The 25,684-nt window shown below is 40.6% G+C and overlaps 1 protein-coding gene across 4 annotated transcripts; it reads right to left on the bottom strand.

Moving 5' to 3' along the window:
- Nucleotides 1–733: 733 nt before the first annotated feature.
- On the bottom strand, nucleotides 734–25,464 carry LOC102293832 (SLIT-ROBO Rho GTPase-activating protein 1; the record flags this gene model as incomplete). 4 transcript variants are annotated; one of them, XM_042220171.1, is given in 21 exon segments in its annotated part: nucleotides 734–3,024; nucleotides 4,550–4,883; nucleotides 5,602–5,742; nucleotides 7,148–7,349; nucleotides 7,712–7,791; nucleotides 8,850–9,074; nucleotides 10,859–10,964; nucleotides 12,055–12,189; nucleotides 12,284–12,361; nucleotides 13,589–13,649; nucleotides 14,704–14,737; nucleotides 14,849–14,876; nucleotides 14,975–15,059; nucleotides 15,570–15,767; nucleotides 17,784–17,885; nucleotides 18,019–18,240; nucleotides 18,577–18,705; nucleotides 18,995–19,192; nucleotides 21,042–21,104; nucleotides 23,725–23,832; nucleotides 25,410–25,464. In XM_042220171.1, coding segments are annotated over 21 exon segments (3,046 nt in total), but the record flags the coding sequence as incomplete, so codon positions are not given.
- Between the last annotated feature and the right edge of the window lie 220 nt (nucleotides 25,465–25,684).

Genomic DNA, 25,684 nt, shown 5'->3' with positions numbered 1-25,684 from the left:
TCGGGGGAAAGCAGTGTTGTGGAAATCTTCACTAGTGGGGATAGGCACAAAGCTTTCTTCATTATGAATTAGCGATACATGTTTTTATTGAACATTTGAAGATAAAACAACACAAACTCTTGTAGAGGACATAAACTCAGAGATAGAAACAATAAGGAGCAGGAGCATCTAGTTCACGTAGCGCTGCCGCCAAAACCTAGACAGCTAAGTAGCCAGCGCAACAAATTCTGGATCCTTGGGTCTTAGTTAGCAGTTAGCATTAGCAGCACACGCTGTGAAAGGGCCTTTATGCTGCGCACTGTAACTCACAGCAATGGTCCCGGATCAGCCCTGATTTTTGTGAAACTAATCCTAAAGTAATAATGGTATTTCTAACCATTGATATACCAAAACTTTATCCTTTCAACAGCTACCGAAAGTTAAGGGACCTAGCTTGTATGAGCCTTATGGGATATTTATGTACAGATCCTCCAGCTTCAAACTGTATTACCCTTCCAGGACCTGAAACTCAGTAAAGCACCCCTCCGACAGCCAAACCCATCTGTTCTCTGATTGGATTGCTAATATGTGATTGACATGACATTGACCAATCAGCTGAAAGGAAGAAAAATTTGCTGAAAATTTGTATGTGTGAGTTGAAAGTCACATACAGCCAGGGAACCTGAGCGCAGAGTTTTACACCTAGCTTTTTGCTTTGTATCTGTAGCCAGACCTTAACAATTTTTTTTAAACTTGTGTAAATCTTTTTTACAAACACACAAATTCTCATCTGTAGATGCACAAACATAAAATCTTCAAATATTTTGGTTTACAAGTTTACAAAGCTCAGTTCACAAATATGCATTTGATTTACGAGTACAAAATATTTATGGCCACAATTTGAGCCCATACATATTCACATTAACGCTACAAATCTCCGTTAGCGAGTTACCGCGGATCATCCCACCATGGGGCTGCACGGCGTCAACACGTGCAGCCCCACGCGTTGACGCACAAGCTAAACGTGCTAACGCTTGACGCCATGCAACCCCTCGCATGGAGCTATCCCCGTTAACTTGCTAACGGAGATTTGCCGTGTTAATGCGGTTATGGCGTTAACATCTAACGCTGACAGCACGAAATTAATGTTTCAAGAATACATCTGAAATACTCTTTTGAGCATACAGTTAAAATCTTCAGGATAAAGCTTAAATTTCAAGTTCGAAATTTAATGTAATTCAGTTCAGCTTTATATTGTAAGGGAAGGACCCCACAATAATCAAATAAACTGAGAATAAACTGGTAATACTAATTTTCAGAGTAAAGTAGAAATATTGAGAATAAAATGTTGAGAATAAACTCAAACGTTTTCCATAATCAATGGGAAATACTGTTTAGAATAAAGCTCCTTAGACTACGATGACCTGACTAAGAACCTTAAAGTTGAGTATCAGAATAAAACTGTCGGTCTACAGAACACCTCACGTAGATTACGTCACACTTACGAAGCATTTTCAGTCACTCTGAAGTTTTTCTCTTATAGCTCACAAACACTTCATCACCTTTCGACTCTATTCCCAAAATTTAAAAAATAAACATAATTTCTTTTCTTAACTTGGCGTTGATGCTCCTTGATACACACTTACAACCACTCACAAACACACAGCAACAAAATCGTACAACCACCCCACCCCCTACCCGTCCCAGAAAAAGCTCTAACCAAACTCCACCACTCACTCCACCACCCTGTTTGAATGAAGCTCCGGTCTGGGCATGAGGTTCCACCGTCTGAAAACACAAGAAGGCTGTTAAAAAGTTTAGCGAGCTGCCGCCGCGGCTCGCCGAACATTCAATAGATGGCTGAACAGTCGTTAAAATACAGGAAACATTCATTAAGTAGCTGGACGTTGGTTAAATAAGTTTTCTTTCACTGACAACCTCAGGAGGCGTTTTCGTGGTTTTGAGGTGCAAGTGAGCTTAGCAGCTGAACCGAGTGAAAAAATTAAAAAAATAAATTATAAAGTCCTGCAGACGTTGTTGAACCATCGTTTGCCGCGTCCTCTTCCCAATCGAGTCGCTTGTCCTGGATACAGCATCCAATCGTGTTCGTTTCTTTTTTTTTTCTTTTTTTTCTGGCAACAGTCACATCACTTAAACTACAGTTTTACTGGAGCTGAACTACACTCCCCAACTCCCCCCACACCCCCCACGCGTCCCTCTCTCTCTCTCTCTCTCTCTGATTACGATCTCACACAGGAAGCCCCGCCCACGCTCATACTTGCATCTCCGCATCAGCAGTTCTTTTAGCTAACCTTTGATAAATGCTTCGATACATGGAGAAAGTAAACCCCTACACACCAAGAGAGTACACACCAACCTGACAACACATAAATATCATGGCATATCATATCATAAGTCATGTCATATATTATATTTTATTACTACATTAAAAGCCTTTTTCGTCTTTCCTACCATTTCTACCCTCATGTTGATTATAAACATTAAGCAGTACCCTGATCTCCTCTTCTGGCCCATTTTTGGCCCGGGTAGGCCTGATTCGGCCTCTTATTGGCCTGGTTTGGCTCACATGGTGCAGGATTTGTCCAGTGGCGGGGGTAGAGGCGGGGTGCTGCTTTTAGGTGGAACCATAGGTTTGGGTCTCAGGGCAGGTGGTCGCAGCGGAGCCCCGATGCGAGCGGCTGCCACCGGCTTGAAGGAACCCAGAGCGTCAGGGGATGGGTTGGCAGGTCTGGGAGGTCCAGATGGAGGTCCAGGAAGTGGACTGATGGGGCTCAGAGGACTCAGGGGGCTTGGGGTGCCTGGGGTACCGGGCGTCCCGGGAGTTCCGGGGGTGCCGGGGGTTCCCGGTGTGCCTGGTGTGCTTGGGGTGCTGTGCGGGCTGGGAGACTCGGAGGAGCAGGTGGTGATGGGGCCGTTCTTTATCTGCTCCAGGGTGTCCAGGACCACGTCGGGGGCCGGACGGCAGCCCTGTCGCTCCAACTGCCTCAACTCCCCCAAAGCCACACTCACGGTCTCCTCGATGTCCTGCAGGCGGAGAGGATGATTGAAGAATAAGTTAACAGTTTTAAATGAATCCATTCACACATCAAGTTAGATTTTGGTTCCTTGGATGATTCTTCAAAAATTAATACATGTATATTTTAGGGGACCTATTACGTTCTTTTCCAGCTCCATCTATTATTCCTGGAAAGTAGCTTTTCCATATTCAGAGCTTAAAATAATCCTTACTTATCTTATCCTCTCTTAGGCTTGTAAAAGTAATTTAATTTTGACAAATCAGTTAATTCTAATTTAACTTATGATTATTAAAACGAGAAAAATCAAGATGCAGCTGTTATTGTGCTGCAGTAATGTTCTTGTTTCCTTTATCTGCCAAAAAACGTATTCATTCAATTTAGCACTGTTCATTTAAATCAACTTAATTAAAAAGACAATTTATTTGAAAGTTTAATAAATCCACATTTTTCCAGAGTGTGAGTAATCATGGTAAAAGTAATTATCTCAGTATTGGCCAGAGAAAATGACTTTTTTCTCTGAAACAAACCATTTTACCTCCTCTCCTTTAAATGTGCTTTTTTCACTATTGGCTGCCCCTCACAAACAGAGCCAAGAGTACAAAAAACTTTCTGAATGAGAGTGTTGTATTAAAAGCCAAACACACACTCACAGTTTGGAAGGTAGAGTCTTAAGTCGAACTGTATCTTTCTGTAGTAAATCATGAAAACCTCTGACTGAATCTTGAGACAAATAACGTAACAGATAAGATTTTACTTTTTAAAAAATAACACAAATATATTATTTCTGCATGATTTATCACTTTCTGGAACCTGTTGGTGTTCTGACTTAACATGGAAGCATTTCGACCTCAAAGAAGACCCCCATTCACTTTCGCCTCCAGACTAAAACGGCCCCTAATGATGTCATACTGAGCAAGAGTAGAAAAAAACCTGCCTGAACCAGAGTGTTTCGTTCACAAGGATTGCTTCGCATACGAGGACCTCATGATTTGAATTTTGTCTAAATATTAGAGAAATTAAGAAACAGCAAACCTTTTGAAGGAGTAAAAAAAATCCAAGTAAAATTTCTAGAAAACTGAAACCACAAATTTAGAGCTACTAAAGAATTTATAGCGTGTCACAAGAAGGACCAGTTTGAAGCAATTCGATATAAAATCCCTTAAAGCTTTTTTATTTTTTTGCTGTCCAGAACTGGGTTGTATTTTCTCCCACTGGCGACACTGTGAGAAGCATGGAGCTCACTCAAGAGGCGTTGTGGTACTACTGTGATTAAAATGGATGTGTCATTGTTGCTGTTCAGATTTGGCAGAGTCGTAGCTGAGAATTTTTAGAGTCTGATACCATCAGTGTCACTTGCTCACTGATATATAAAAGTGTTACTCAACCGTGGATTTAGGATTTCAATCAGAGATAGGTAGGTGAATTTCTGCTGTCTGTTTTCAGATCCCCCTCCAGTCTGGTGACACCTTCATGCAATGAAAACAAAGATTTTTTTCAATATTCATCTCACGTTACATGTTTTCTAGGCGTACCTGTGCCAGCGCGTCGGGGTCGAGAGCTCGGGATCGATGGGAGTCTCCAAAGCCATGCTGCCCGCTGTTGGAGCGTCGTATAGGTGTGTCCTCTGGCCTCCGCAGAGAATCGTGTCGGCTGACCGTCATGGTCACAGCTGCAGAGCGGCGGCGGCGCTCCGGGCTGTCTAGGGGCGGGGTCAAGCCCTGGCCCCGTCCTAGCAGCAGGTCCCTGGGGCTGAAGTGACCCGTCACTGGAGGAGAACTGCGCTCCATCACGCCTCCGTTCCCGTGGTTGTCGTTAGAGCGACAGAGGGGGCGGCGGAATAAACCATCAGTTCGCTTCCTCCTGTGGCTGTCAACAGGAAGTGTAAACAGCATTAACTCAGGTAGAATGAAACAAATCATATTCAGCAACTACTGAACTACATGCTATCTTCCCTTTGGAGAACCCGCAAGCTCGTCTCTGCTTGTACCAAAGCTTCTCTCATGTTATTTTTAAACTCAAATAATTAAACAGCTTTGTGGATTTTATAAATTCAGCTTAAGTGTAATACTTAAGTGACGCTTCAAGTTTTCGAGTTTTACAAAAGTCCAGTTTGTATAAATCTTTACGTAACTGCAGATGAACCAGGAAATCATGGAAATGCTCCCATTTTTATTATACACATTGGCAGCCGATAGGTGATGGTGTTAGGTGTGGGGGTTTTGTGTTTGTTTGTTTTTAAAAGAGTCCAACATAAAAAACACAAAATTTTTTGCAAAGTGTTAGAAAGCTTTAGGTCTAAGAAGCATGTCCACATAATCACACTGGTACTGAAGGCTTTTTAAGCCTCTTGCACAGATTAACTTAGCCACACTTGGGCTGCCTTCCTTGACGTGTTGTGAGGAATGACTACGAATAAAATAAAAGGTGTCTGGAGTCTGCAGATGGGGAAACTGGTCACATGAGAACAGCTGTGACACCAGCGTGATGAGATCCGCAGGTATTTTTAGAGGTGAGAGAACAGGATGGGCTTAAAACACGCCGCAGAAAATCCTCCCAGGTGTCATGATAATGAAAGCTGTCTTACATGACAGACCTGTTGTAGGTCTCTGGAGGTCTCATGTCGGTCGGGGAGCTCAGCTCGCTCCTAGACCGCTTATCGTCGGTGCTGCTGCTTCCTCCGTCGCTGTCGGCTTTCTGACTGAGTGTGTCTGACATGGCGTCGGCCCTGAAGACACAGACTCTCAATCAGGAAAAATCACTCTGGAAACTGGAGAGCTGAACTAGCACAGCGCACCAATCATCAATTAACTGATCAATAGTATGTGGTTAGTGACTGCCTCGGCCCAATCAGTCTGTTAATCAACAAGGTGTACAATCCAGTGAGCGGCAATCCAGACAAATCCATCACTGCAGCTCTTCAATGAGGCCATCGAGCCACTTATGCTAACAAGAACTTCTACAAAGAAAGATTTCAACTCAAAACTACGACTAAACTAAACCATTTACACACACAATGCATCCCCTTTGTTCTTGCTCTTGTATTGGAAAACTGAAGATAAAAACTAGGTAAATACGAATATTAAAAATGCAAATAAGACACTAAACATCTGTCTATGTATATCTATACACATATGTCCATATAAATTGATATCTATGGAAAACAGAAATACTTATACTAAAATAAAGCTTGAACCAAATTGAAATATTTTGAAAAATATTTTGAAAAATGCTTGAGTAAAATTAAACTTTGCAAATAGTTTATGCTGTGATAACATTACACTGTAATTTTATAAAATGTGAAACGGAAGTGAAGGCTAAATTATGTCTAGGAAATATGTAGGAAATAAAAATAATTATACTATTTTTTGTAATTTTTTCCAATCATCTCATGTGGTATAATATAAATGTTACATCGTGACGATGCGGCACAAAGAAATGCAAATGAACTTAAAATGCTCTTGTTCACGTACACGCTGTATATAAACCCCCAAATTCTCAATGTAATGTTTTTATATCAGAATATTATAAATTATTACGCGAATAAAAAAATGAAACAAAAATGAATCAAGTGTTAAAAAATTTAATGCCCTTTCCTTTCTTCCTCATTCTGATCCTGTCTACATGCCTAATCTCTACATGCTAAATGCACTGAGCTGCTGTTGTGTGATTGGCTGATTAGACATCTGCATTAACAAACTGTGGAACATTTGCGTGTGTATTTATAAAAACAATTCTGGTCACATTTAAGATGTAGCCACACAAAAAAACCCTGAATGCATTGGCATTATTATCCTGTAATTTAGCAAAATCATTAAAAAGTAGATAAACAGTACAACATATGCAATTCTGAATACTGGCATGAACTCAATAAACGACAACAGTTTTTGTAATTTATAAACGATATTTTGCAGTTTTATGAGGACGCAAACCAAAAAGAAGCATCATTTCAGAAGCCTGCAATCAGGAAAAAAATCAAATACATTTGTTTAAGTGAAAAAACACAAACTGAAAATCATTGTTTTCTAAACATTTTAGCACATTTAATGATGAACTTTGATTATTTTATGGATTCGAGTATTTTCAGACTGCGCTGCAGCTTTTTTAACTTTGTGTTTTTGATGTGTACAAACCATCTCGGGCTGTGCACTCGCCTGTCCTTCACCACGATGTACTGATGAGGCACCAGGCCGTGGTTGCCGTTGTGCCGGCCCTCCCACCAGTCATGTGATGCGCGCTGGAAGAGCTGTAGGGAGGCTCCCTTCTTGAAGGAGAGCTCGCGGCCCGACCGGCCCACGTAGTCGAACCTCGCCACCGCCTCCACAGCTTCACCCTCTGCCAAAGAGACAGAGAGAGAAAAGAGGAGGAGGTGAAGATAAGAGCCAGACATCGCACTGGAGGTGAACCTGAACTTGTCAATCAACAGTCCCTTAGGCTTTGTTCCGCCCACCGCTCCACCAATCAGAAAAGAGCTTTAAAAAGAGTCTTTTCTATTAATTCAGATGGAGAGATGGGGAGGAGGGAGGGGAGGCTGGGTGGGGTGTGGATGAAAGGAGGGAAGGAGAGTGGTGGTGGTGGTAGTGTCTCCATGGCTGCTGTTGCCGTAGCAACCACTCTCCAGCACCACCACCACCACCACGAGGGAGTACGAGTATGGGAGTGTGGGCGATTGTGTGAAGGTCAGGGGTCATGCGTACCCTCGTCGCTGGTCTGGGTCTCGGTGCCGGCGTCGGGCTCGGCCTCCTCCAACGCTCCCGGCTCGCTGAACGGACTCTCGCTGTGGGAAGAAGAAGCAGCAGATTGACACACACCCGTCCATTCAGTGTGGGAACAAAGGGAGAAACACGCACAGCAGGAGGCGAGCCCGCTCATTGGAGTCTGAGGACGTTTACGGCTACAGTAGAATGTCAAGATTCAGAAGATGGTGGGAAAAGAGAAGCTGTAGGAGGTTTCCCACAGCAGAAGGATTACTGTCTGCTCCAACACCTCGTGTTCCTGACAGGCTGCCAGGTGTCTGCTCAAACTAACAGCTCAATTTATTCAAAGGCCCCACCCTGCAGTTAACCTTTATTTATATACATTAAACACCATTAAAAGAATGCAGAATTTCCTATAAGAAGTTCCTCTTTGCAGTACATGTAGTGATATACATAGATCTACTGCTGAGTTACTGTGGCAGTAAAGGAAACCTAAAATGTTCTGGTTCAGATTCTGCAGGGTGTTTCTTTCTTTGCCCTTTTAAGGCGCTCTGAGGTATTTTCCTCTGTTTAAAATAGCTTAAAGAGTTATCAACGCAAGCTGTGTCATTTTTACTTCCAGCAGCAGTGGGACATAAGTTAAAGCCTGTGGAAATGAAGGAAAGCTAAAAAGAAATATTAGACATTAAACAACTGCACACATCTGGAGACATCTCTACACACCCAGTGGAAAAAAAAACATCTGCCCCCTTGTGGTGAAAGCTTTAGTTAAATCCTGCAGAGGTTCATTACAGAAGATACCTTTAAGAAGATTTGTTGTGTTTATTCTTGATGAACATTCATGTCCCTGTGAAGTGCGGGTCATACTGCATGATATCAATGTGTGATTTATTTCTGCATTTTGAATTAAAGGTGAAATACCAGGGAACACGTGCTTGAAACTGTCAAAGTAAGAATTTACCAAAATATCAGAAATGAAACAGTTAATCTGAAAACATTAAAATATAAAAACAAAATTCAAGGCTGGCGAAGAAATGGGCATATAGAGGTCTTAAATCCTGTTTTGTTTTGTTATTAATAACATAAATGAATTTAATTTCCAACAGAGCGTAATAAAGGATAACATCCTGATGCTCACCAGTACTGGTCTCCAGTCATACACTTCTCATACACTGGGCCGGGCAGCTCCTTGGTGTCGGGGAAGATGTTGTCATGGTGCAGGATGACCGTTTTGATGACCTCATTTACGTGTGCCTGGCAGGCCACCTGGTCCAGGGTCTCCGGTGTCGGCAGTAAGGTGGGGCCGAACACAATGGCCAGGTTTCCAGCATCCATCATGTTCTCATCGTTGTACTGGGAAAGGCTGCAGAAACGTGGGCAATGTGGCCAAACTTTACTTGTTTACAGTTAAACTGTTAATTATCAAAACTGAGAGAAACACTGAATTTAGAAATTTAAAAAGTATGACTCCTTTTATAATGTTTCACTGTACACATGTGTCTAAATATTAGAAATATGGCTCTGAGGAGCAGTGAGGAAAAAGAAAAGTGAGCACTAAAAAGACTGTAAACAATTTTCCTCATCTGTCTTAAACTGACATTATTTTTATGGAGTCTAGTTTGAGAAGTAAAGGGAACTATAATTTTCCCTGAAATAAAATATCAAATCTTGCTTAAATAATAACTGTTTAAAATGAGACTTTACTAAAATAATTGCCAATTAAACTTCTGTCGATTAAGTGATTGATCACCATTTCGCTCTAATTGAGACCTACAGTGGCACAATAGTAGGTTTCTCACGTAACCATGGTTCTCTGATACTTAATAGCAACATAAAATCGTGATTTTTTTTCTGACTTTTTTAATCAATAAAAGTTTTCTTCTTTTTGTCTGAATAACAGTTCACACCTTAAAATACTGAATATACCTTCAGATAAGACAAAGAAAAACCGCAAATGTTTTTGTTTGGTATTGCATTTAAGCATTTTTGATGCTTAACTATGACTCACCAGATTAATTATGCAAAAGTCAGTTTTACACTTCTGTGTTGTTTGCTGGTTTCAAAAGGTGACAAAGCAATTTGTAGGTTTTGATTCATACACAAGACTGTAATGGAGAATACAATCTCTATGCTTTTTATTTATTTTTTAAATGGAGTCTGGTTTGAGAAGACAGCGTAAGAGTTAAGAAGTTAGTAGATTACTTACATAAAAGATTAAATAATAATTACCACAGTTCTATGAAGTTTTATGAAAAATAATAAGATGATAAATTAAAATGAAACATAAATGTTTCTGAACTTCGAAGCAGCAGCCCCGAAACCTCAGAAATATGTAATTTATGATCACATGAGATTTATTAGGTTACTGCTTTATTTTTATTATTATTACTTGCTATGTTCTTTGCATTAATTTAAAAAGTTTTGTAATTTTTTAAGCTTTGAAAACCTATAAAATAAATGCATCCAATGAATTTTTATAATTATTTTTAATTTAAAAAGGAAAAAAATCCTGTATTTTCTGAATTATTTTATTAAAGAATATTCTAATATCACCAAAAAGGTCCTAATATTGTTACTCTCTGCATGTTTTTTAACGTCCTCTCTTCTACTATGAAACCATGCAGCAAATTTCCTGCAAACTACGACTCCACAGCTTTTTATGTGATGCTCTGCTTTGCCTTATTATTTTAAAAAAGCTTGCCTTAATACAATATAAATACACTTCTAAAGCTAAAAGGCTGTATTCAATAAACTCTGGCATTTTTCCATTATTGCAGCTTTCATTTCAAATAGTGATTGAAATATCTTCTCTGCGCTCGACCGTGAAGCTCCTGGTTTAATAACACTGAAGCTGAATGCATTTCAGAGCCCTGCTAATAAACACACCAGTACATCACTCGCCTGGTACATCGCACCAGCTCATCACACTTCCTGTTCACACCTCCTGCCTCTCCATGCTGCTCTCTCATTCTATATTTATTTGAGAGGCTGCAGAAACAAAATGAGCTGTGTTTTATCATCTATACAAGTGTGCACTTCGAACCCTTTTCACTACAGGAGAGGCATCTCCCCACCCAGCTGGGAAAACACAAAAATGGGCAATTATCATAAATGTGAGGGCCCGGTTTTGTATAAGTGGATACTCACTGGTTGAGGAAGGCGAACAGGTAGCGCATCACCACCAGTGTCGCCCTTGGGACACCCAGCAGGATCTTACGAATACACTGTGCTCTCTCGTACAGGTTTTCTATCCCTGCAGCAGGAAAATGCACATAATCTAAAGTCATTATGAGTCCCTGAGACATCACGAGGTGTCTGTAACACGATGACACATCCTGAAACACGCCAGTCGGTGCCGCAGAAAGGGAAGCAGGCAGCTCCATGTCTCTGCTGTGGAGGGGATGGGTTTCAAAGAGACAAAGAGACACTAACGAGAAACAAAGACGAGGAAACCGAGAGGGAAAGTGACTGCGTGTGGGCTGAATAGATAGACAGAGATTCATGCTGAGCTTCACCGCAGCAGATGGAAGCTGCACAAACGGTTCAGACTCAAGTGTTAAAGCAAATGAAAGTCGAGCTTCACAGACAATCACTTGATTTGAACATTTCACTGGGACACAAATAACCAACTGTTGGATCTTTTCACATTTCACTGCATCTACACCACCCAAGTTAGTTGGAGCTCTGCATAACTTCATCCACTATGTAGCTTGTATAGGTTATACTTGTTCGCCATGTGCAACAAGTATATGCTAGCATCTAGAAACTAGTGCATGTCATCTAGTGTTATGAAGGTCCATCCCAAGCTTTTTCAGGATTTTTTTAACTAAAAGAGGGACATTGTCAATAGCACTTTAATAGTGCTTAATGAAAGTGTTTTAATTAAGCACTTTTTATAGGTAAAAAGTGCTTAATTAAAACTTTACATTTTTAATTAACCTCCTGTTAGGAGTGGTAGTTGGTCATATTTTCCCATGCTTTCTCCTAAAAACACTGCCTGCTTCATCAGTGAGAATGATAATGTGGTTAAGCTATATTTGACAAGAGTTGAACGCCATTAAGTGGCAAAAACACACTGAAATTTGACCAAAGTTCAGTCAAGAGAACATCCAAAATGAGCCCATCCACAGGACAAGGTCAGTGGTTTGGATTATTTGCTATGAAAAAGTCCCGATCCTTAACTTAATATAAACATCCTAATATTAATATCAAATCTTTGTGATTCTTTTCTGAATCGTTAACATATTCGGTGGATTTTTGGTTGCTCTGTGATCAAACCATTTCTTTTACATTATTTTTCTGTTTTTATCATGAATGATTCAGTCTGTCTATGCAGTACTTACTGACGCAGGAGATGAGGTCATTGAACCTGTCCTTGGGAAACAAAGGGTTCTCCAAACCCCTGAAGTAGAGCTTTAACACTCCAGCCACAGAATTAATGTCATGGTTGCTTTCCTCGTCAATCAGCGGATCGTTACCTGCATGAGAGGCAGAAGAGAGAAATCCTCAAATACAAGTTTGCCGGCGTACTTATCACATGACAGTCGAGTTACCTTCCCGTTGACCTCTCACCTCTTTCAAACGAGTTCTTGATGTCATTGACCTCCACTTGTGATCCTGATACCCGGAATATGCCTTGATGCTGAAGACCTGTTGGGAACAGCAGAGGGATGGAGGTTGCACATAGTCACAGTCTAAGCCTAGCAGATCTGTCCCAAATGCTGAGAAACAAACGTTGACATAAGTTGTAGTATGAACACTTGCTAGTTTTTTATGGCGAAGTGCCAAAGACTGATTTATATATTGATTTAACAAGATAAAGTACTAATCAATGCATGAATCTTGTAGTTCATATGCCTACTGACCACTGACCACATAGAAATTGTAGTTGATAACAGAGGGATGCTAGTAGCTAGCTTCAAAAGCTATTTATTAGCCATGTGACACCAATGCCTTGGAAGCAATGCCTAGTTGATAGTATTGGATTGCTAGGGACTAGAGTAACATTCTGCCAAAAACTGGTGTTAGTTAGGATTGTAGTTCTTAATCTAGAATTGGTAGCTGCCAACTTGGGCTACTAGGTGCTATCCTAAGGATCTAATGATGAGTTACATCAGTTGCATATTCAGTAGGCGGCCAAGAAGTCACTGCTGAATAAACAACACAATCACAATGTCTATGAACTCTTGGGTTGGACTGTTTTGTGCATTTCATAGGCAGACAAAAAGAGCTTTTATTCATGGTCTCTATCTGTTATTTTGCTATTGATTACTTAAAATGTAAAATATATCACGATATGAATATTTGAGTACATTTTATTTTACATGCCACCAAAAGTACATTGTAGAACACACCATGTTGAGTATGAGGCTAAATTCAGTTTTATAGCATAATTACAAAAAAATGATTATTAGCTGCAGCTTGGGAATGACTTAATTAAAATGAAATCACTGTTTTGTACTTGTTCAGCTGTCAGGGGCTGGCTGTGATGCAGTTTTGTTGTTTGCAGAATGAAGAGAGTGAAAGGATGCCAACACGAGAGTTTGACAGTTAAGATTTAGGCGGCTTTATGTGATCAACAAAAAAGGATTTAACTGCCTCCTGCAGCACCGTTCACAATGTCCCTCTTTTAGTTTATAAGTGTAAAACACCTCTGGACAGCCCACAAATGCACGCAACAACATTTCTGAACCAAAATTATAGCTGATGGAAAGCAGGAAGAAGGACTTCAGTACATTAAATTCATACCTTCCAGTCGTTTTCTTTGCTGTAACTAACAAACGCTTCATCCCTTTCTCTAATTTAGCCCTTCATCTGTCAGCATCAGCCACTACAGCATTTATTTCACATTATTTAAAGCTGAAAAGTGACACTCACCATGTAGGTTGATGTAGCGGATGCAGCTCTCCACAAGCAAGGGTATGGCTTTGGTTGAATCCTACAAAAACGCAATTAGAGTGCAGAGTATTTTTAATTTTGTTATATTTATAAGATTCTTGAAGATCTTTTTCATGTACATTAATGTATTATGTGTAGACAGGTTGTGGACATGCACCAATCAACAGACATGCAAAAACATTACATTTATATGGTATATCCCTTGATTATGAGATTAATGGCTCACCATAGCAGAAAAGAGAATTGTGGTGTAAATTGCTTTATTATTGTAAAACTCGCGGGGTGGCTGTAGCTCAGGTGGCAGAGCAGGTCAGCCACTAATCAGAAAGTTGGTGGTTCGATCCCAGGCTGCCTGCTGGCTGCATGCCGAATATCCTTGGGCAAGATACTAACCCCATGTTTTCCTACTGGTGGCGGTCAGAGGGCCCGGTGGCGCCTGTGTCCGGCAGCCTCGCCTCTGTCAGTGCCCCCCAGGGCAGCTGTGGCTACAATGTAGCTGCCATCACCAGTGTGTGAATGGGTGGATGACTGAACGTGTAAAGCTCTTTGGGGTCCTTAGGGATTGAGTAAAGCGCTATACAAATGCAGGCCATTTACTAACATGTTTATGTTTGAAATGTAGTTTTTGCTGTGTTACATTAATACACTGATATTACTACTAATGTTTTATGATCGATATTGTGTGTGCAGCTTCACTGTCCTGCTATCTTTTAAGCCAACAATTGATCAAAAAGTATGCATAAAAAGTTCAAGGAGTTATCTTTCCTGCCCCGAGTAATGTCTGACATGGTGCAGGTGCAGGGACGGGTAATACTATGGGTAAATGAATCCTAAAAATGAGTCATTATTGCTTCTTAAGCTTGCTGTTCTGAGGGCAACATTAATACACTTTCATTGCATTGTAGATGACAACCTTATTTATATTGCTAATATTTCTGCTTATTGGTTACACTCCTCTGGGCTTTCAAATCCAAATTGTAGCCTTTGACAAATTAGCAGATTGCGCTGCTGATATCTTGCACTGACTACTGTTGAGGAGAACATGAACCCCCCACCTCCCAAATCCTCAAAACCTGGATGAGGTCAAACTTTACCTGGTGCTTGCTGTGGGAGTTCTTCCGCCCACGGCTGAAACACGTACAAAAAGGAGAAAGAAAGCAAAAGATGAGAGTTTTAGAGAGTCAAAGCACAGCAAAGAGATACAACATTTATTATCGATGCGACAGGAAAGCACCTTACCTTGTAGTCAGCAGTTCAGCTTTGTATCCTGCAAGAAAAAAAGGAGAAGATTTAAAAGTGAAGAAATGCTGATCAGAGTCTGTCTGACAAAGCACAAGACTAAGGAAGACTGAGAGAGACTCTTACCCTCTGCCAACGCTTTCTTTAATATATCGTGTTTAGCCTGAAGTTTGGAAATAAGATTACTTCCCTCCAGGTACTCGCGGAATTTCTGAATATAGGAAATCACATAAATGACAAACACAAAGGCTAAATTATAGAAACTAAAATAAAGTATGAGTATGCAGAATGCAGTGATTACAATACACACTGTACATTAGTGCAAGTAAAGCAGCTAAAAGCAGAATGAACTTCACATTGAATCATCTAGTAAGCGAATGTAGAGACACCACCAGAAGATAGACGAATCTGAAATTTAAAAAATGTCATGAATTAATAAAAAAAAGCAGGACAGCATTTTGTGGTGTTATAAAGGAAACTACGTTAACAAAACACTAATATAGAAATCTAAAGTATAACTGTATTCTGCAGCTGTAACAACTTATTTGAAATCTGATTTATCTGACTAACTGTAGTCTGTTTTGGATGTCATGCCACCGTTTACTCTATACTTATTTAATATTTGCTACTTTCAAAACCGACCTTCATCTAATATAAGTAACTTGGGGTGAAAAACAGTGTCAAATAAAAAACAACAACAACTCTGCTCTGCTGGGCTTACAGAGAAGTAGAAGAGCTCGGTCTCCTGCTGGTTCGCCCGTCTCTTGGCCAGACTGGGTTTGTTCAAGTAGCCGTCCGACACGCTGGACTTCACCGACTCGGAAGACGGGCTGTGGGTGAAGCTCTGGGAGACGTCAAAGTCGTCCAGCACCGTCATGTCCTGCAAGGTGGTCAGAGTTGCACCCCAGGTCTTCTTCACCTGAAAGGTGGCAGAAAAAAGGAACAGCATAGTAAGTATCCACGTTACATGTTACTCTCAATATGAGGTCCAAAGAGATGTCAGTGAAGATAAGGGAGGCCATCATTTGGCTGAAAACCCAGAATAAACCTATCAGTGAAACTTTAGAAGCCACCAAATTAATGTACTGGTCAGCTCAGCATCACAAAAAATTCCTGAAAGACCACAGACGACAACTATAGTGCATCATGCCAGAATGATTTTCATTGTTAATCAAAACAACTTCACAACATTTAACAAAGTCAAAAAACACTTTTGAAGTGGAAGGCAGATCACTGTCAAAGTCTACAATCAAAAGACACCTTCATGAATATAAATACAGAGGATTTATGATTTATGACAAGGTGCAAACCACTGGTTACACTCAAGGAAACATCTGAAAGAGCCTGCTCAATTCTGGAATAAAAGGAGAAACTGAATCAAGGTGAATTTGTATCAGAAAAGTATGGAAAAGGGGAGAAACAGCTCGTGATCCAAAGCATACCACATCATCTGTCCGACATGGTGGCGGCATCGTTATGGCATGAGCCTGTATGGCTACCAGTGGGACCAGACCACTAGTGATAGAAGCAGCAAGATGAAACGTGAAGTGTACAGAGCTGTACTCTCTCCTCAGATTTGGCTGAATGCTGCAAAACTGATCAGACAGAGCTTCTCAGTGCAAATGGATAATGAACCAAAGATAAAGAAATGCGATATTCTGCAGTAAAGGTCATGCAGAGCATCTCAAGGGAGCAAACACAGCATTTGGTGATGTCTGCTGGTCTACTGGACTCGAGTTTTTCTACCGATATTAAATGGAAGAGCAACTTTGTAAGATCTGAACACATTACTCAGTCTCAGCACAGCTCCATGGATCAATGCATCTGAATTACTGTCATTTTTTTATGGGCGTGGCTTTGTTTTCAAAAATGCCTAAGGAGGTGCAGTGTTTACATATGCTACATATGCAAAGAGTGTTTATATTTACAGCAAGAGTAATGAGTCTATGAGTGTTTTTAATTTGTGTTTGTGTGGGTTGTAAGCCGCTGAGATGTGCAGATGCAGCTCATTAATCCAGACTCCTTCAGCATTTTTATGCCCTTCGGGGTGAGTTAACAGCTGCCCTCTGTGCACAACAACAGCGAGGACACCGGCAGTCTGCAGCACCACACAGCTATCAGATGGTTCAACTTTATTTTTAGAGGCTACATATGCCACATTATCACCCCATTAAATCTGTATAAATTACCATAACTTTGTGCAAAGTTTATAACTGTTAGAAAGTTATTAATAATCAATGAGGGGTTTTGGCCACTTTTACCAGAGTCTCTATGTTGTTTTAATTTCTAAAGCTGGAGCTAAATATCTCAGATGGACAACAGGACAGATTAGTGCAAACATCAAGTAAATTTGTGTCCACAGTGATGATATTTTTTTAGCAGCTCAAAGAAATCTGTTGTTGAACTTACTGGTAGGCACTTTCTTGATCAGCGCTTTAAGAAGGATTAGGGGGAAAAAATAAGAAAAAGAGGTAACTTCCTGTACATGAGATGAGACCATAAAAATAAACACAAAAATGTGAAGTCTTAGTCCAAATACCAATAAGTGCCCCAGGTATTATTGGGCAAATCTGCAGTTTTCTTTTAGCAACGAATGATGGTGTTGACTGAGTCTCAGGTCCACCTTATATGGGCCAAATTTCAGGTGAGTTATGTCATCTTAGCCAACATTAACACTTGCAGTAACACATATCAGGCACAGATGACTTTTGAGCCACATTACAGCTCTAACTGCACCATAACGGTCAAAAATATTCCAGATTAAATTCTTCCATCTGGGATTAAACGTTAGATCAGCTTCTGTGTGGGCCTACTGAAGTTGCTTAGAAAACATGGCTTATAAACCATCTTAGTGTAGTCCTAGTTAGTAACTCAAAATAGAGTTAATGTCAAAATGGTTTTCCTGAGTTTTATGAGGTGTACTTGTGTGTCTGACCTCCTCATTTTCTATCTTCAGAGACGCCAGGCGGGTCTGAAGCTGTGTGAGGCGGAGGCTGAGCTCAGACTGGACCTGCGGCTGGGAGGTGATCTGGGCCACCTGGTATGAAACAAAAAAGAAGACAATTGGAAAATGGCTGTTCAGAGGTCTAAATTCTCTGTGGTGAACATTTAAATTTAATAATATGTGTCAGACTCTTATTTTGAAAGGACATAAAGAGGGGCAAACTGACTGTGTCGCCCATGTGGGCCTGGAAGCTGAAGTTCTGTGGGGGGCAGAAAGCAGTGGGGTAGAGATCAAGCAGACGCTGCCTGTCACGGGCAGGGTCCAGGCCCTCCACAGCCCCCTCCAGGACCTCCAGACCCGCCCTCCTGGAGGCTTCAAGGCTCAGTTCAGCTGACAGGTAGGTCCTCAGTGCCCGGCTCAAAGTGGAGTGGTACCCAAGGTCACAGCACTGAAACAAAGATGGGGATTTATTCACGAGAGGGAAAAGACCGCATGTATTTTGTAGAAATTGGTGACGTTTATTAAGAGAATTAAGAGTTGCAAGGCAATTCAAGTACTAGCATAGTTTCAAGTGTAATAGATGTAACATTCACTATGGGAAAAATCTAAAGGAATTTTATTCCTATTAACAGAGGCCCTAAAAATAATCTCATAAAAGCTCTCTCCATACATTTTAAAACTGCCTTTAAACAAACAAATTCCTATTTAGGCTTACAAACCTAACAACCTTTTTAAGTGATGAATATAAGGTTTGAGCCACAAATACACTCTGTAATTTACTCACATCTATGATATCGGGCAGGTCGTGGATATAGTATTTGAACACCGAGGCGTTGGTGGCCTCCAGAGTCAGCAGATACTCATTTCTGGCTTTCACAGTCTTCAGTTTGTTCTCTGAGTACTTTGCCTTCCTCTAGTAAAGAAACAGACATAAAGAAGATTAAATGGTTGGTTTCTGGTTCTTGTGTACTGATTCCCCTCGTTTGTTCTGCAAATGCGATCAACAAGAAGAAAAAAATAGCTTTCATAATTAGTCCTTTCTGCTTTCAAGTCATGTTGAAATCAAGAAGTGGAAAGTATTAGGATTACATAAAGAAAGTATCTCATTCTAAAATATCTCATGCAGGAACAGGTTACCCATCTGGTTGCTTTGGATGACACCTGAGAGGAAACACAGTCTCCTTTCTCTATAAAACTGTTACCTTCTCTCTCATTTTCTCCATCTTGCGGGCGGCGTTACGTCTCTGGTGGCGCTCTTCTATCCGCAGGCCAAACACAGGCTCCACCCCTCCGCCAGTCCCTGACACGCCCTTCACGCGCCCCTCCTGCCGCTCCGCCTCCCGCAGCTTGGTTTCTGCGCTGATCGTCTCCGCGTGGTACATATGATATGTCTTCATCACCTAGGCAACAGCAGCCCATAATAGCCCAATCAAATAGGAAAACAGCAGTGCGCTGCAGCCGGGGTCGACTGTCTTTTTTTTTATCCCCCCAAGGTTATCTGCGCTGCTCTAATCTGATTTCTAGTGTTTGGACAAGGAGCTTTTAAGGCCAGCGCTCTGACCTGAAGAAAAACCTGATAATTGGCAGCCAACAGGAGGCAGATTTTTTACTTTAAAGCAGGCTAGAAGGATAACGTCAGACAAAAAGCAGAAGAAAAAAATGAATGGATGAGAAATGTGAGGCAGAAAGGACAATTTTTGCATTTATAAAGGAAGCTCTCAGAGCTGTGAAAAGAAGCCACTGACTTTGCTTTGACAGTTCCCTGTTACTACCATTAAAGGAACCTATTCTGCTCATTTCCAGAACCATATTTTCATTCTTGGACTCGAATAGCTCTGCAGGGCGGTGAATCAACTCTGAATCACTGCTCTGCAGCCCCTCATCCTCTGGAACTGCCGTATAGGCTTCTTTCCTCCTTCAGCCAGCTTTCTCATGATTGGCTCCTCATTGTTAAAAAAACAGTTGGAACAGCAGGTGGGTGGGGCTTTCTGAGACAACCACATTAGGAATATCTGCTCTCTATGACACCACACAAATCCAAGAGTAGAAAAAACCTGGCTGAAACCTATTTTTTTGCTCACTGTGATTAATTGCACATGCACTGACTTCATTATTTGTAACTCTGGCCATGATTTAAATGAACATTCAAAAGACAGGAAAGCAAAAGCATAACAGGTTTAAAGCATTGAAAACAAAAAGCTTTAGGTAGAAAAACTGTAATGCCGGCTAATGTTTGAAAGGTAGCGTCTACTAATGTGTGAAAAACTGCAATGAATCATTTTTGATAACTGGAAATGAGGCTTTTGAAGTGGCCCACTCCTCTTTAAAGAATTGTTTTAATTCAGCCACATGGGAGGGTTCTCCAGCATAAACTGCGTGTTTAAGGTCATGCCGAAGTATCTCAGTCTGATTCCAGACTATGTCTAGGCCACTCCAAAACAGCTTTTTTTTTGCAGCCAGAGGTGAACTTGCTGCTGTCTTTCGAATCGTCCTGCTGCAGGACCCAAGTGCCCTTGAGCTTCAGTGCACAAAATAATAGCTTCAGGATTTTGAGGCCGCAAACATAATTAATGGTTCTATCAGTCGTCCTGAAGCAGCAAAGCAACCCCAGACCGTCATACTACCACCATCGCCACGTTTGACTGTTGGTATGATGTTCTTTTGCTGTGTTAATTTTATGTCATCTGAAAATGTATGTGTGGCAAATGTGGAAAAAAACCCCAAACCAATTCAATTCAATTATATTTGTATAGCGCAAAATCACAACAACAGTTGCCTTCAGTGCAACCAGGCTCAAAGAGGGGCAGCCATCTGCTGTGACTGGTTGGGGGTGATGGCAAATGATTTGGAGTGACTAGGAAATCAGGAAGGGGGTAAATACTTTTTCACAGTGCTGAAGATGCAGAGGTGGGAGGGGCAGTTAGTGAGCCAACAAAAGACTGTCAGACACTTGCTGTTAGTGTATTTAATGTGTCATTTTTGTACATGATTATTGTGCAACCCATTATTGAGGAATGACCCCAACACCAGCTATAACAGCTTTAAAAACCTGATTGAAATTTTACAAGAATCCTTCCTTGGTCTGGTTTTTTACTGCTTTATTACCTGATTAACTGTAAATGAATGAAATGTTTCGAAGTGCATTCTTTTCTTGTTGCATTTGTAGACCACATAAAAATGTGTTTAACACTAACACATTAAAAAACTTGTGTCTTAAAGCCTTGGAAGAATAACTTTTGTTCCACTTACGGTGTAAAGCTCATTCAGAAGCTTCATGAGGTCTTCCTGAAGCTGGAAGAGGATCTCCTTACTCTAAAGCACACAAATGAGAAGAGAAACCTGTTACCAGCATATTCTCAAATAAAGGCATTCACAGATTTATGCACCATTTTAGAATTGTCTCTTTATACAATGACACTTACAGGAAACAATCCTCTAACAACTCACATCATTTTGACCTGAATGATTACAACATTAACAAGCATAAGAAGGGCCCCGCCTACGTTTAAACCCGGGACCCTTTTGCTGTACCAAGCCAGACGCATCATAGGTCGTTTGAATTTTTCTCTGTGTGAAAAGAAACCAAACCACAAGGAGAAAGCTCATCAACCGATTTGGACCAGAGTAAACAAACTTAATTCATTTTAACTCCTACACCCAGAAAAAAACAAATCCTCCGGACTCTGAGGTGATAATTCTTCTTTCATCCACTTCATACTCAAATACAAGCGGAGGTCACAACTGAGAGGTGATCCTGAATCTATGCTTTATTTTATAAGTAGTTTCTCTGAACTCCTTTATAAGTTTGCTAAAGAAAGTACTGTATAAATTTATTATTATATTTTATAAATAGCCTAGTTTTGACTACTGTAATTATTAATGCTTAAATCACTTAATTTTTAAGGTAAAACATTTAAAAATTCACTTTTCCCGTGATACAGCTGCTTTTTATAGTTTTTCAGAGAACAGCTGCCCAGTCACATTGTCATTTTATAAATTGTTAATATAAACTACGGATTATAGAAGTGGCTCTAAGCACAAGTACCTCAGTACTGTGCTCGAGTACAGCACTAAAGTACCATTAATGTATTTTTACAGTGCTGGAAACCATCCGTGTGCGCAGACCTCTGGGGTTGTTATTTTTTCATACGGCTTCTTTAAGTCGCAGAGTTGATTTTAATAAAAAGTAAAGTCAGTATTCCCCTGAGCTCTGCTGGAGTTTGGCAAATTAAACACACACACACTGGTGTACTTTTACCCGCCTCCAACTTTAGCTCGCCGTGTTCATTATTAATCTGGCTTCCGGCTCGTCTTTTATTCATGCTAACTAAAGTGCAGCTACTGCCAGCAGCTATAAACAGCAAGACCTCCATCACATCGCCGCGTCCTCTCAGAAACTCTCCTCTGAAGAGGAAGAGACAGACAGCTGAGTGGCCATGACAACACCGACAGCCCTGTGGCCATGGCGACAAGCTCAACTGATCTTTTCTCAGCGGGCGCTATGGGAACGGGATTCATCCATCCTGGGATTCCTCAGTCATTTAGCATAATGTAATATTAATGCTGCCACATAGCTCTTTCCCAAACTGCTCGGCTGTTTAATGCATGAGACAGAAATCCAGTCTGAGAGCAGGCAGCGGAGCGCGGCTTGTTTCATTTATGAATTCATTTGTTTGTGTGTGGTCAGATTCATTTATATATCTGCTGCTGTTCAGCCTGCCTGATGGATAACCACTGTTTCTGTGCAGGGGCACACACACAGTTGAGGGAGAGGCGCTCAGATCCTTTGCTTAAAGCAGCTGCTAATCAATATTCTGATGGCAATAAAGTATGAGCTGACGTGATGAACTTAATGAGAATGAACAGCTGAGCTGAGTTTAAGCTTGTTTTTTTGCTCTCAGACTCTGAGTTTGCTGTTTTTCTTCTGATAGTGTCTCAAAAACATTCTTAAAGGCAACTAGAGTGCATCAGTTTGTAAGTTGCATAAAATTGTGACCGAAAAGTCCTTTGATATTAAGGAAATGTAGCAATTACAGAAACATTCTAAGGAAAAACCCTTTTTTGGAAATCATTTGAGTGAGATGGAGACAGGTAGATAGGCAAGGAGATAGTGAAAGTACCGTGGTCAAACGTTCAAAGTAACTGACAGTGCACAAGGCGGCTGAAGGAGAGAGTGCAGGCAGGGTGGAGTGGGTGGAGACAAGTGTCAGAAGTGACAGGCGACAGAGGGAAAGCAGCGAGAATGAAAGGAAAGGTTTACAAGATGGTAGTGAGACCTGCTGTGATGTTGGGTTTGAAGACGATGGGACTGACAAAAAGACAGGAGGCTGAAGATGATGAAGACATTAAAATCTTCAATGGGAGTGAGAATGCAAAAATAAATGTGAAGATTTGACTGGTTTCATCGGAATAATGTAACGACACAAGTCAGCACAACACTAACTTTTGTAGACTTTTCTGTTTTGTTTTTGATACTAACTCAAAAAAAACAACTGCTTATTGATCTAATGGTACCTCTTCAACTTCAGCTTAGAAGAATCCACTGTGGTGCTATTGTTACATATTGAATAAAAGTGAAAACTTAAAAGTTGTGTAACAATAATGTCCTAAAGACAGGAAATCGACTTTTCTGGTGCAGCAACAAACCTTATTCTGTCGTATGTAAAAAATATTCCTGCACTGATTTTCATTATTCTTAGATAAATAAGGTTTTTACGACATATCAACAGAAATATAATTATGAGACCAGGCTACATTCATTTATTTGACAAAGTAAACAAAATTAGTCTAAAGATGCTCCCGAGCAAATAGATACAAAGCATTAAAAATAAAGACCTCTGTTCTTTTAGAAACCTTTACTAACAGACTAACACATGAAGGATATTTTGTTTGCATAAATATCAAAGTATATAGTGATGATAATCTTGCTCACCCTCTTCAGCAGGCGGGCCGAGTCCTCGCTAATGTGTGTGAGGCGGGAGATGACGTTGTTCAGGTAGAGGTCACTGAGGGTGGCATGGTCCTTACTCTCCCTCCTCACCTGGAAAACAGAGATTGGTATGAAAGAATGTACTAGTAATAATAATAATAATAATTAATAACAACAGTAGCAATAATAATTTACTAATAATAATAATCCTTGGGGAATTATACAAGATTCTGAGAACTATTCTATTCAATGCAAAACTGTAGGTAAAAAGACTGAAAAAGAATAAGTGTATTTAAAAATAAATAAATGTGGTTTTAAAAATTATACAATGCATAAAAGCATTAAGGGCAGACACACATCTTTAGGACATGACTAGACTTAACGGAACGCCATTCCCTATAGAACAGCTATTGCACTCCTTTATTTACAGCAGAGTTCTGATGGTCCACGGGGAAGAAGCTGTTTTTAGCTCCGGCTCTTTATGTATCTGTACTGTCTGGTCTGTCTGGAGGCAGCAGGTTGGACAAGTGCAGTCCAGGGCGGGAAAGGTTTTGCATTATTTTCTTTGCCCAGCTGAGATACAGAGAGCTGGAGATGTCCTCTAGAAAGGGCAGCTGATGCTTCTCTGGGTGGTGCTGATAAACCTCTGCTGTTACCACACTGTGATGCAGTACACTCTCAAAGTGGAGCGTTGCAAGGCCACCAACAGTTTCTCCCTCTGTGTAGTTCCTTCAGAGCATTCTCAGTAAACCTGGTCTCTGATGGGGTTACTGCTGATTCTCCACGATGTTGGTTCCCATGAATTTGAGGAAACCCTCCTGACGTAGAAGAGGGCTAGCAACACCCAGATAGCTCTCTGTATGCTGACTCACCTCCACATATGAATCAAACTTTGTTGGAGGTTTCATCCTGTTAAAAAGGAGTTTTTCCTCCCCACTGTTTCCAAGTGCTTGCTCAAACAGGACTGCCTGATTGTTGAGGTTTCTCTCTATTATTTAAGTTCTTTACACTAGTCTCTTGAGGCAACTGTTGTTGTGATTTGGTGTTATAAAAATATAATTGAACTAAATTAAATATGTGTACAAGGCGTACAGGAGAACTCAGCACACAGCTCTGAGGAGAGCCAGTGCTAAGTGTGATGGTGGCCAGCATTCACCGTTTGTGGATGGTTGGTAAGGAAGTCTTTAATCCCAGTACAGATGGGGGCAAGGGGTCTAGGTCACATATTTTACCAACCAGTATATACGAGACGATTGTGGTGAAGGTGGAAGAGCATTCCAGGATAATTTCCTGGGTATTCAAAATGGCTCAATGAAATCTGGAGGGCTGTTTGGTGCATGAGCTCACTCTTGCAGGTCAAAATTAAGAGGGAGGCAGTTTTTGATGTATTGAGATACAAGTCTCTCCAGACATTTCATGACTACTGATATAAGTGCTATTGGTCTGTACTCGTTTAGACTGTTGATGGCTTGTCTCTCTGGGACAGGAATTGGGAACGTGTCAAGGAAAGATTGAAAGGATTGAATAAAACCTCTAATAGTTGGTGAGCACAAGCTTCAGCCACTTTGCTAAGTACAAGATCGAATGCAACAGCTTTTCTTACATTTAATAGCACATGGCTCATTGTATATTCATAGCTCAGAGATTTCAAAAAGACTTTGAGGAGATTCACAAAACCATAAACTAACCTGATTTAACAGCAAATACCAACAGTTGACTGGTGAGAGCAGATTCTGGTCCTTTCTGGAAGAGGGAAAGTGAGAGATGCCTTAAACATAGCAAAAACACTCATTTATACAACTTATATGTGGATTATTAAAACTGTGTGGAGAGGATCATTTAGATAAAAGATAAATGCATTTGAGTTTAAGCCCTTAATATTCACTGTTGGCCTTTTCTTTTCCGTTAAGTAGCTATCCTATCCTTCATTGACAGATAGTAAAGGTTTGAACAAACTCCCCGG

This window comes from Haplochromis burtoni, unplaced genomic scaffold (assembly GCF_018398535.1).
Source record: "Haplochromis burtoni strain Fernald_Lab_line unplaced genomic scaffold, NCSU_Asbu1 Contig_44, whole genome shotgun sequence".
Lineage (NCBI taxonomy): Eukaryota > Metazoa > Chordata > Actinopteri > Cichliformes > Cichlidae > Haplochromis > Haplochromis burtoni.
This window is presented reverse-complemented; position numbering and strand designations above follow the sequence as displayed.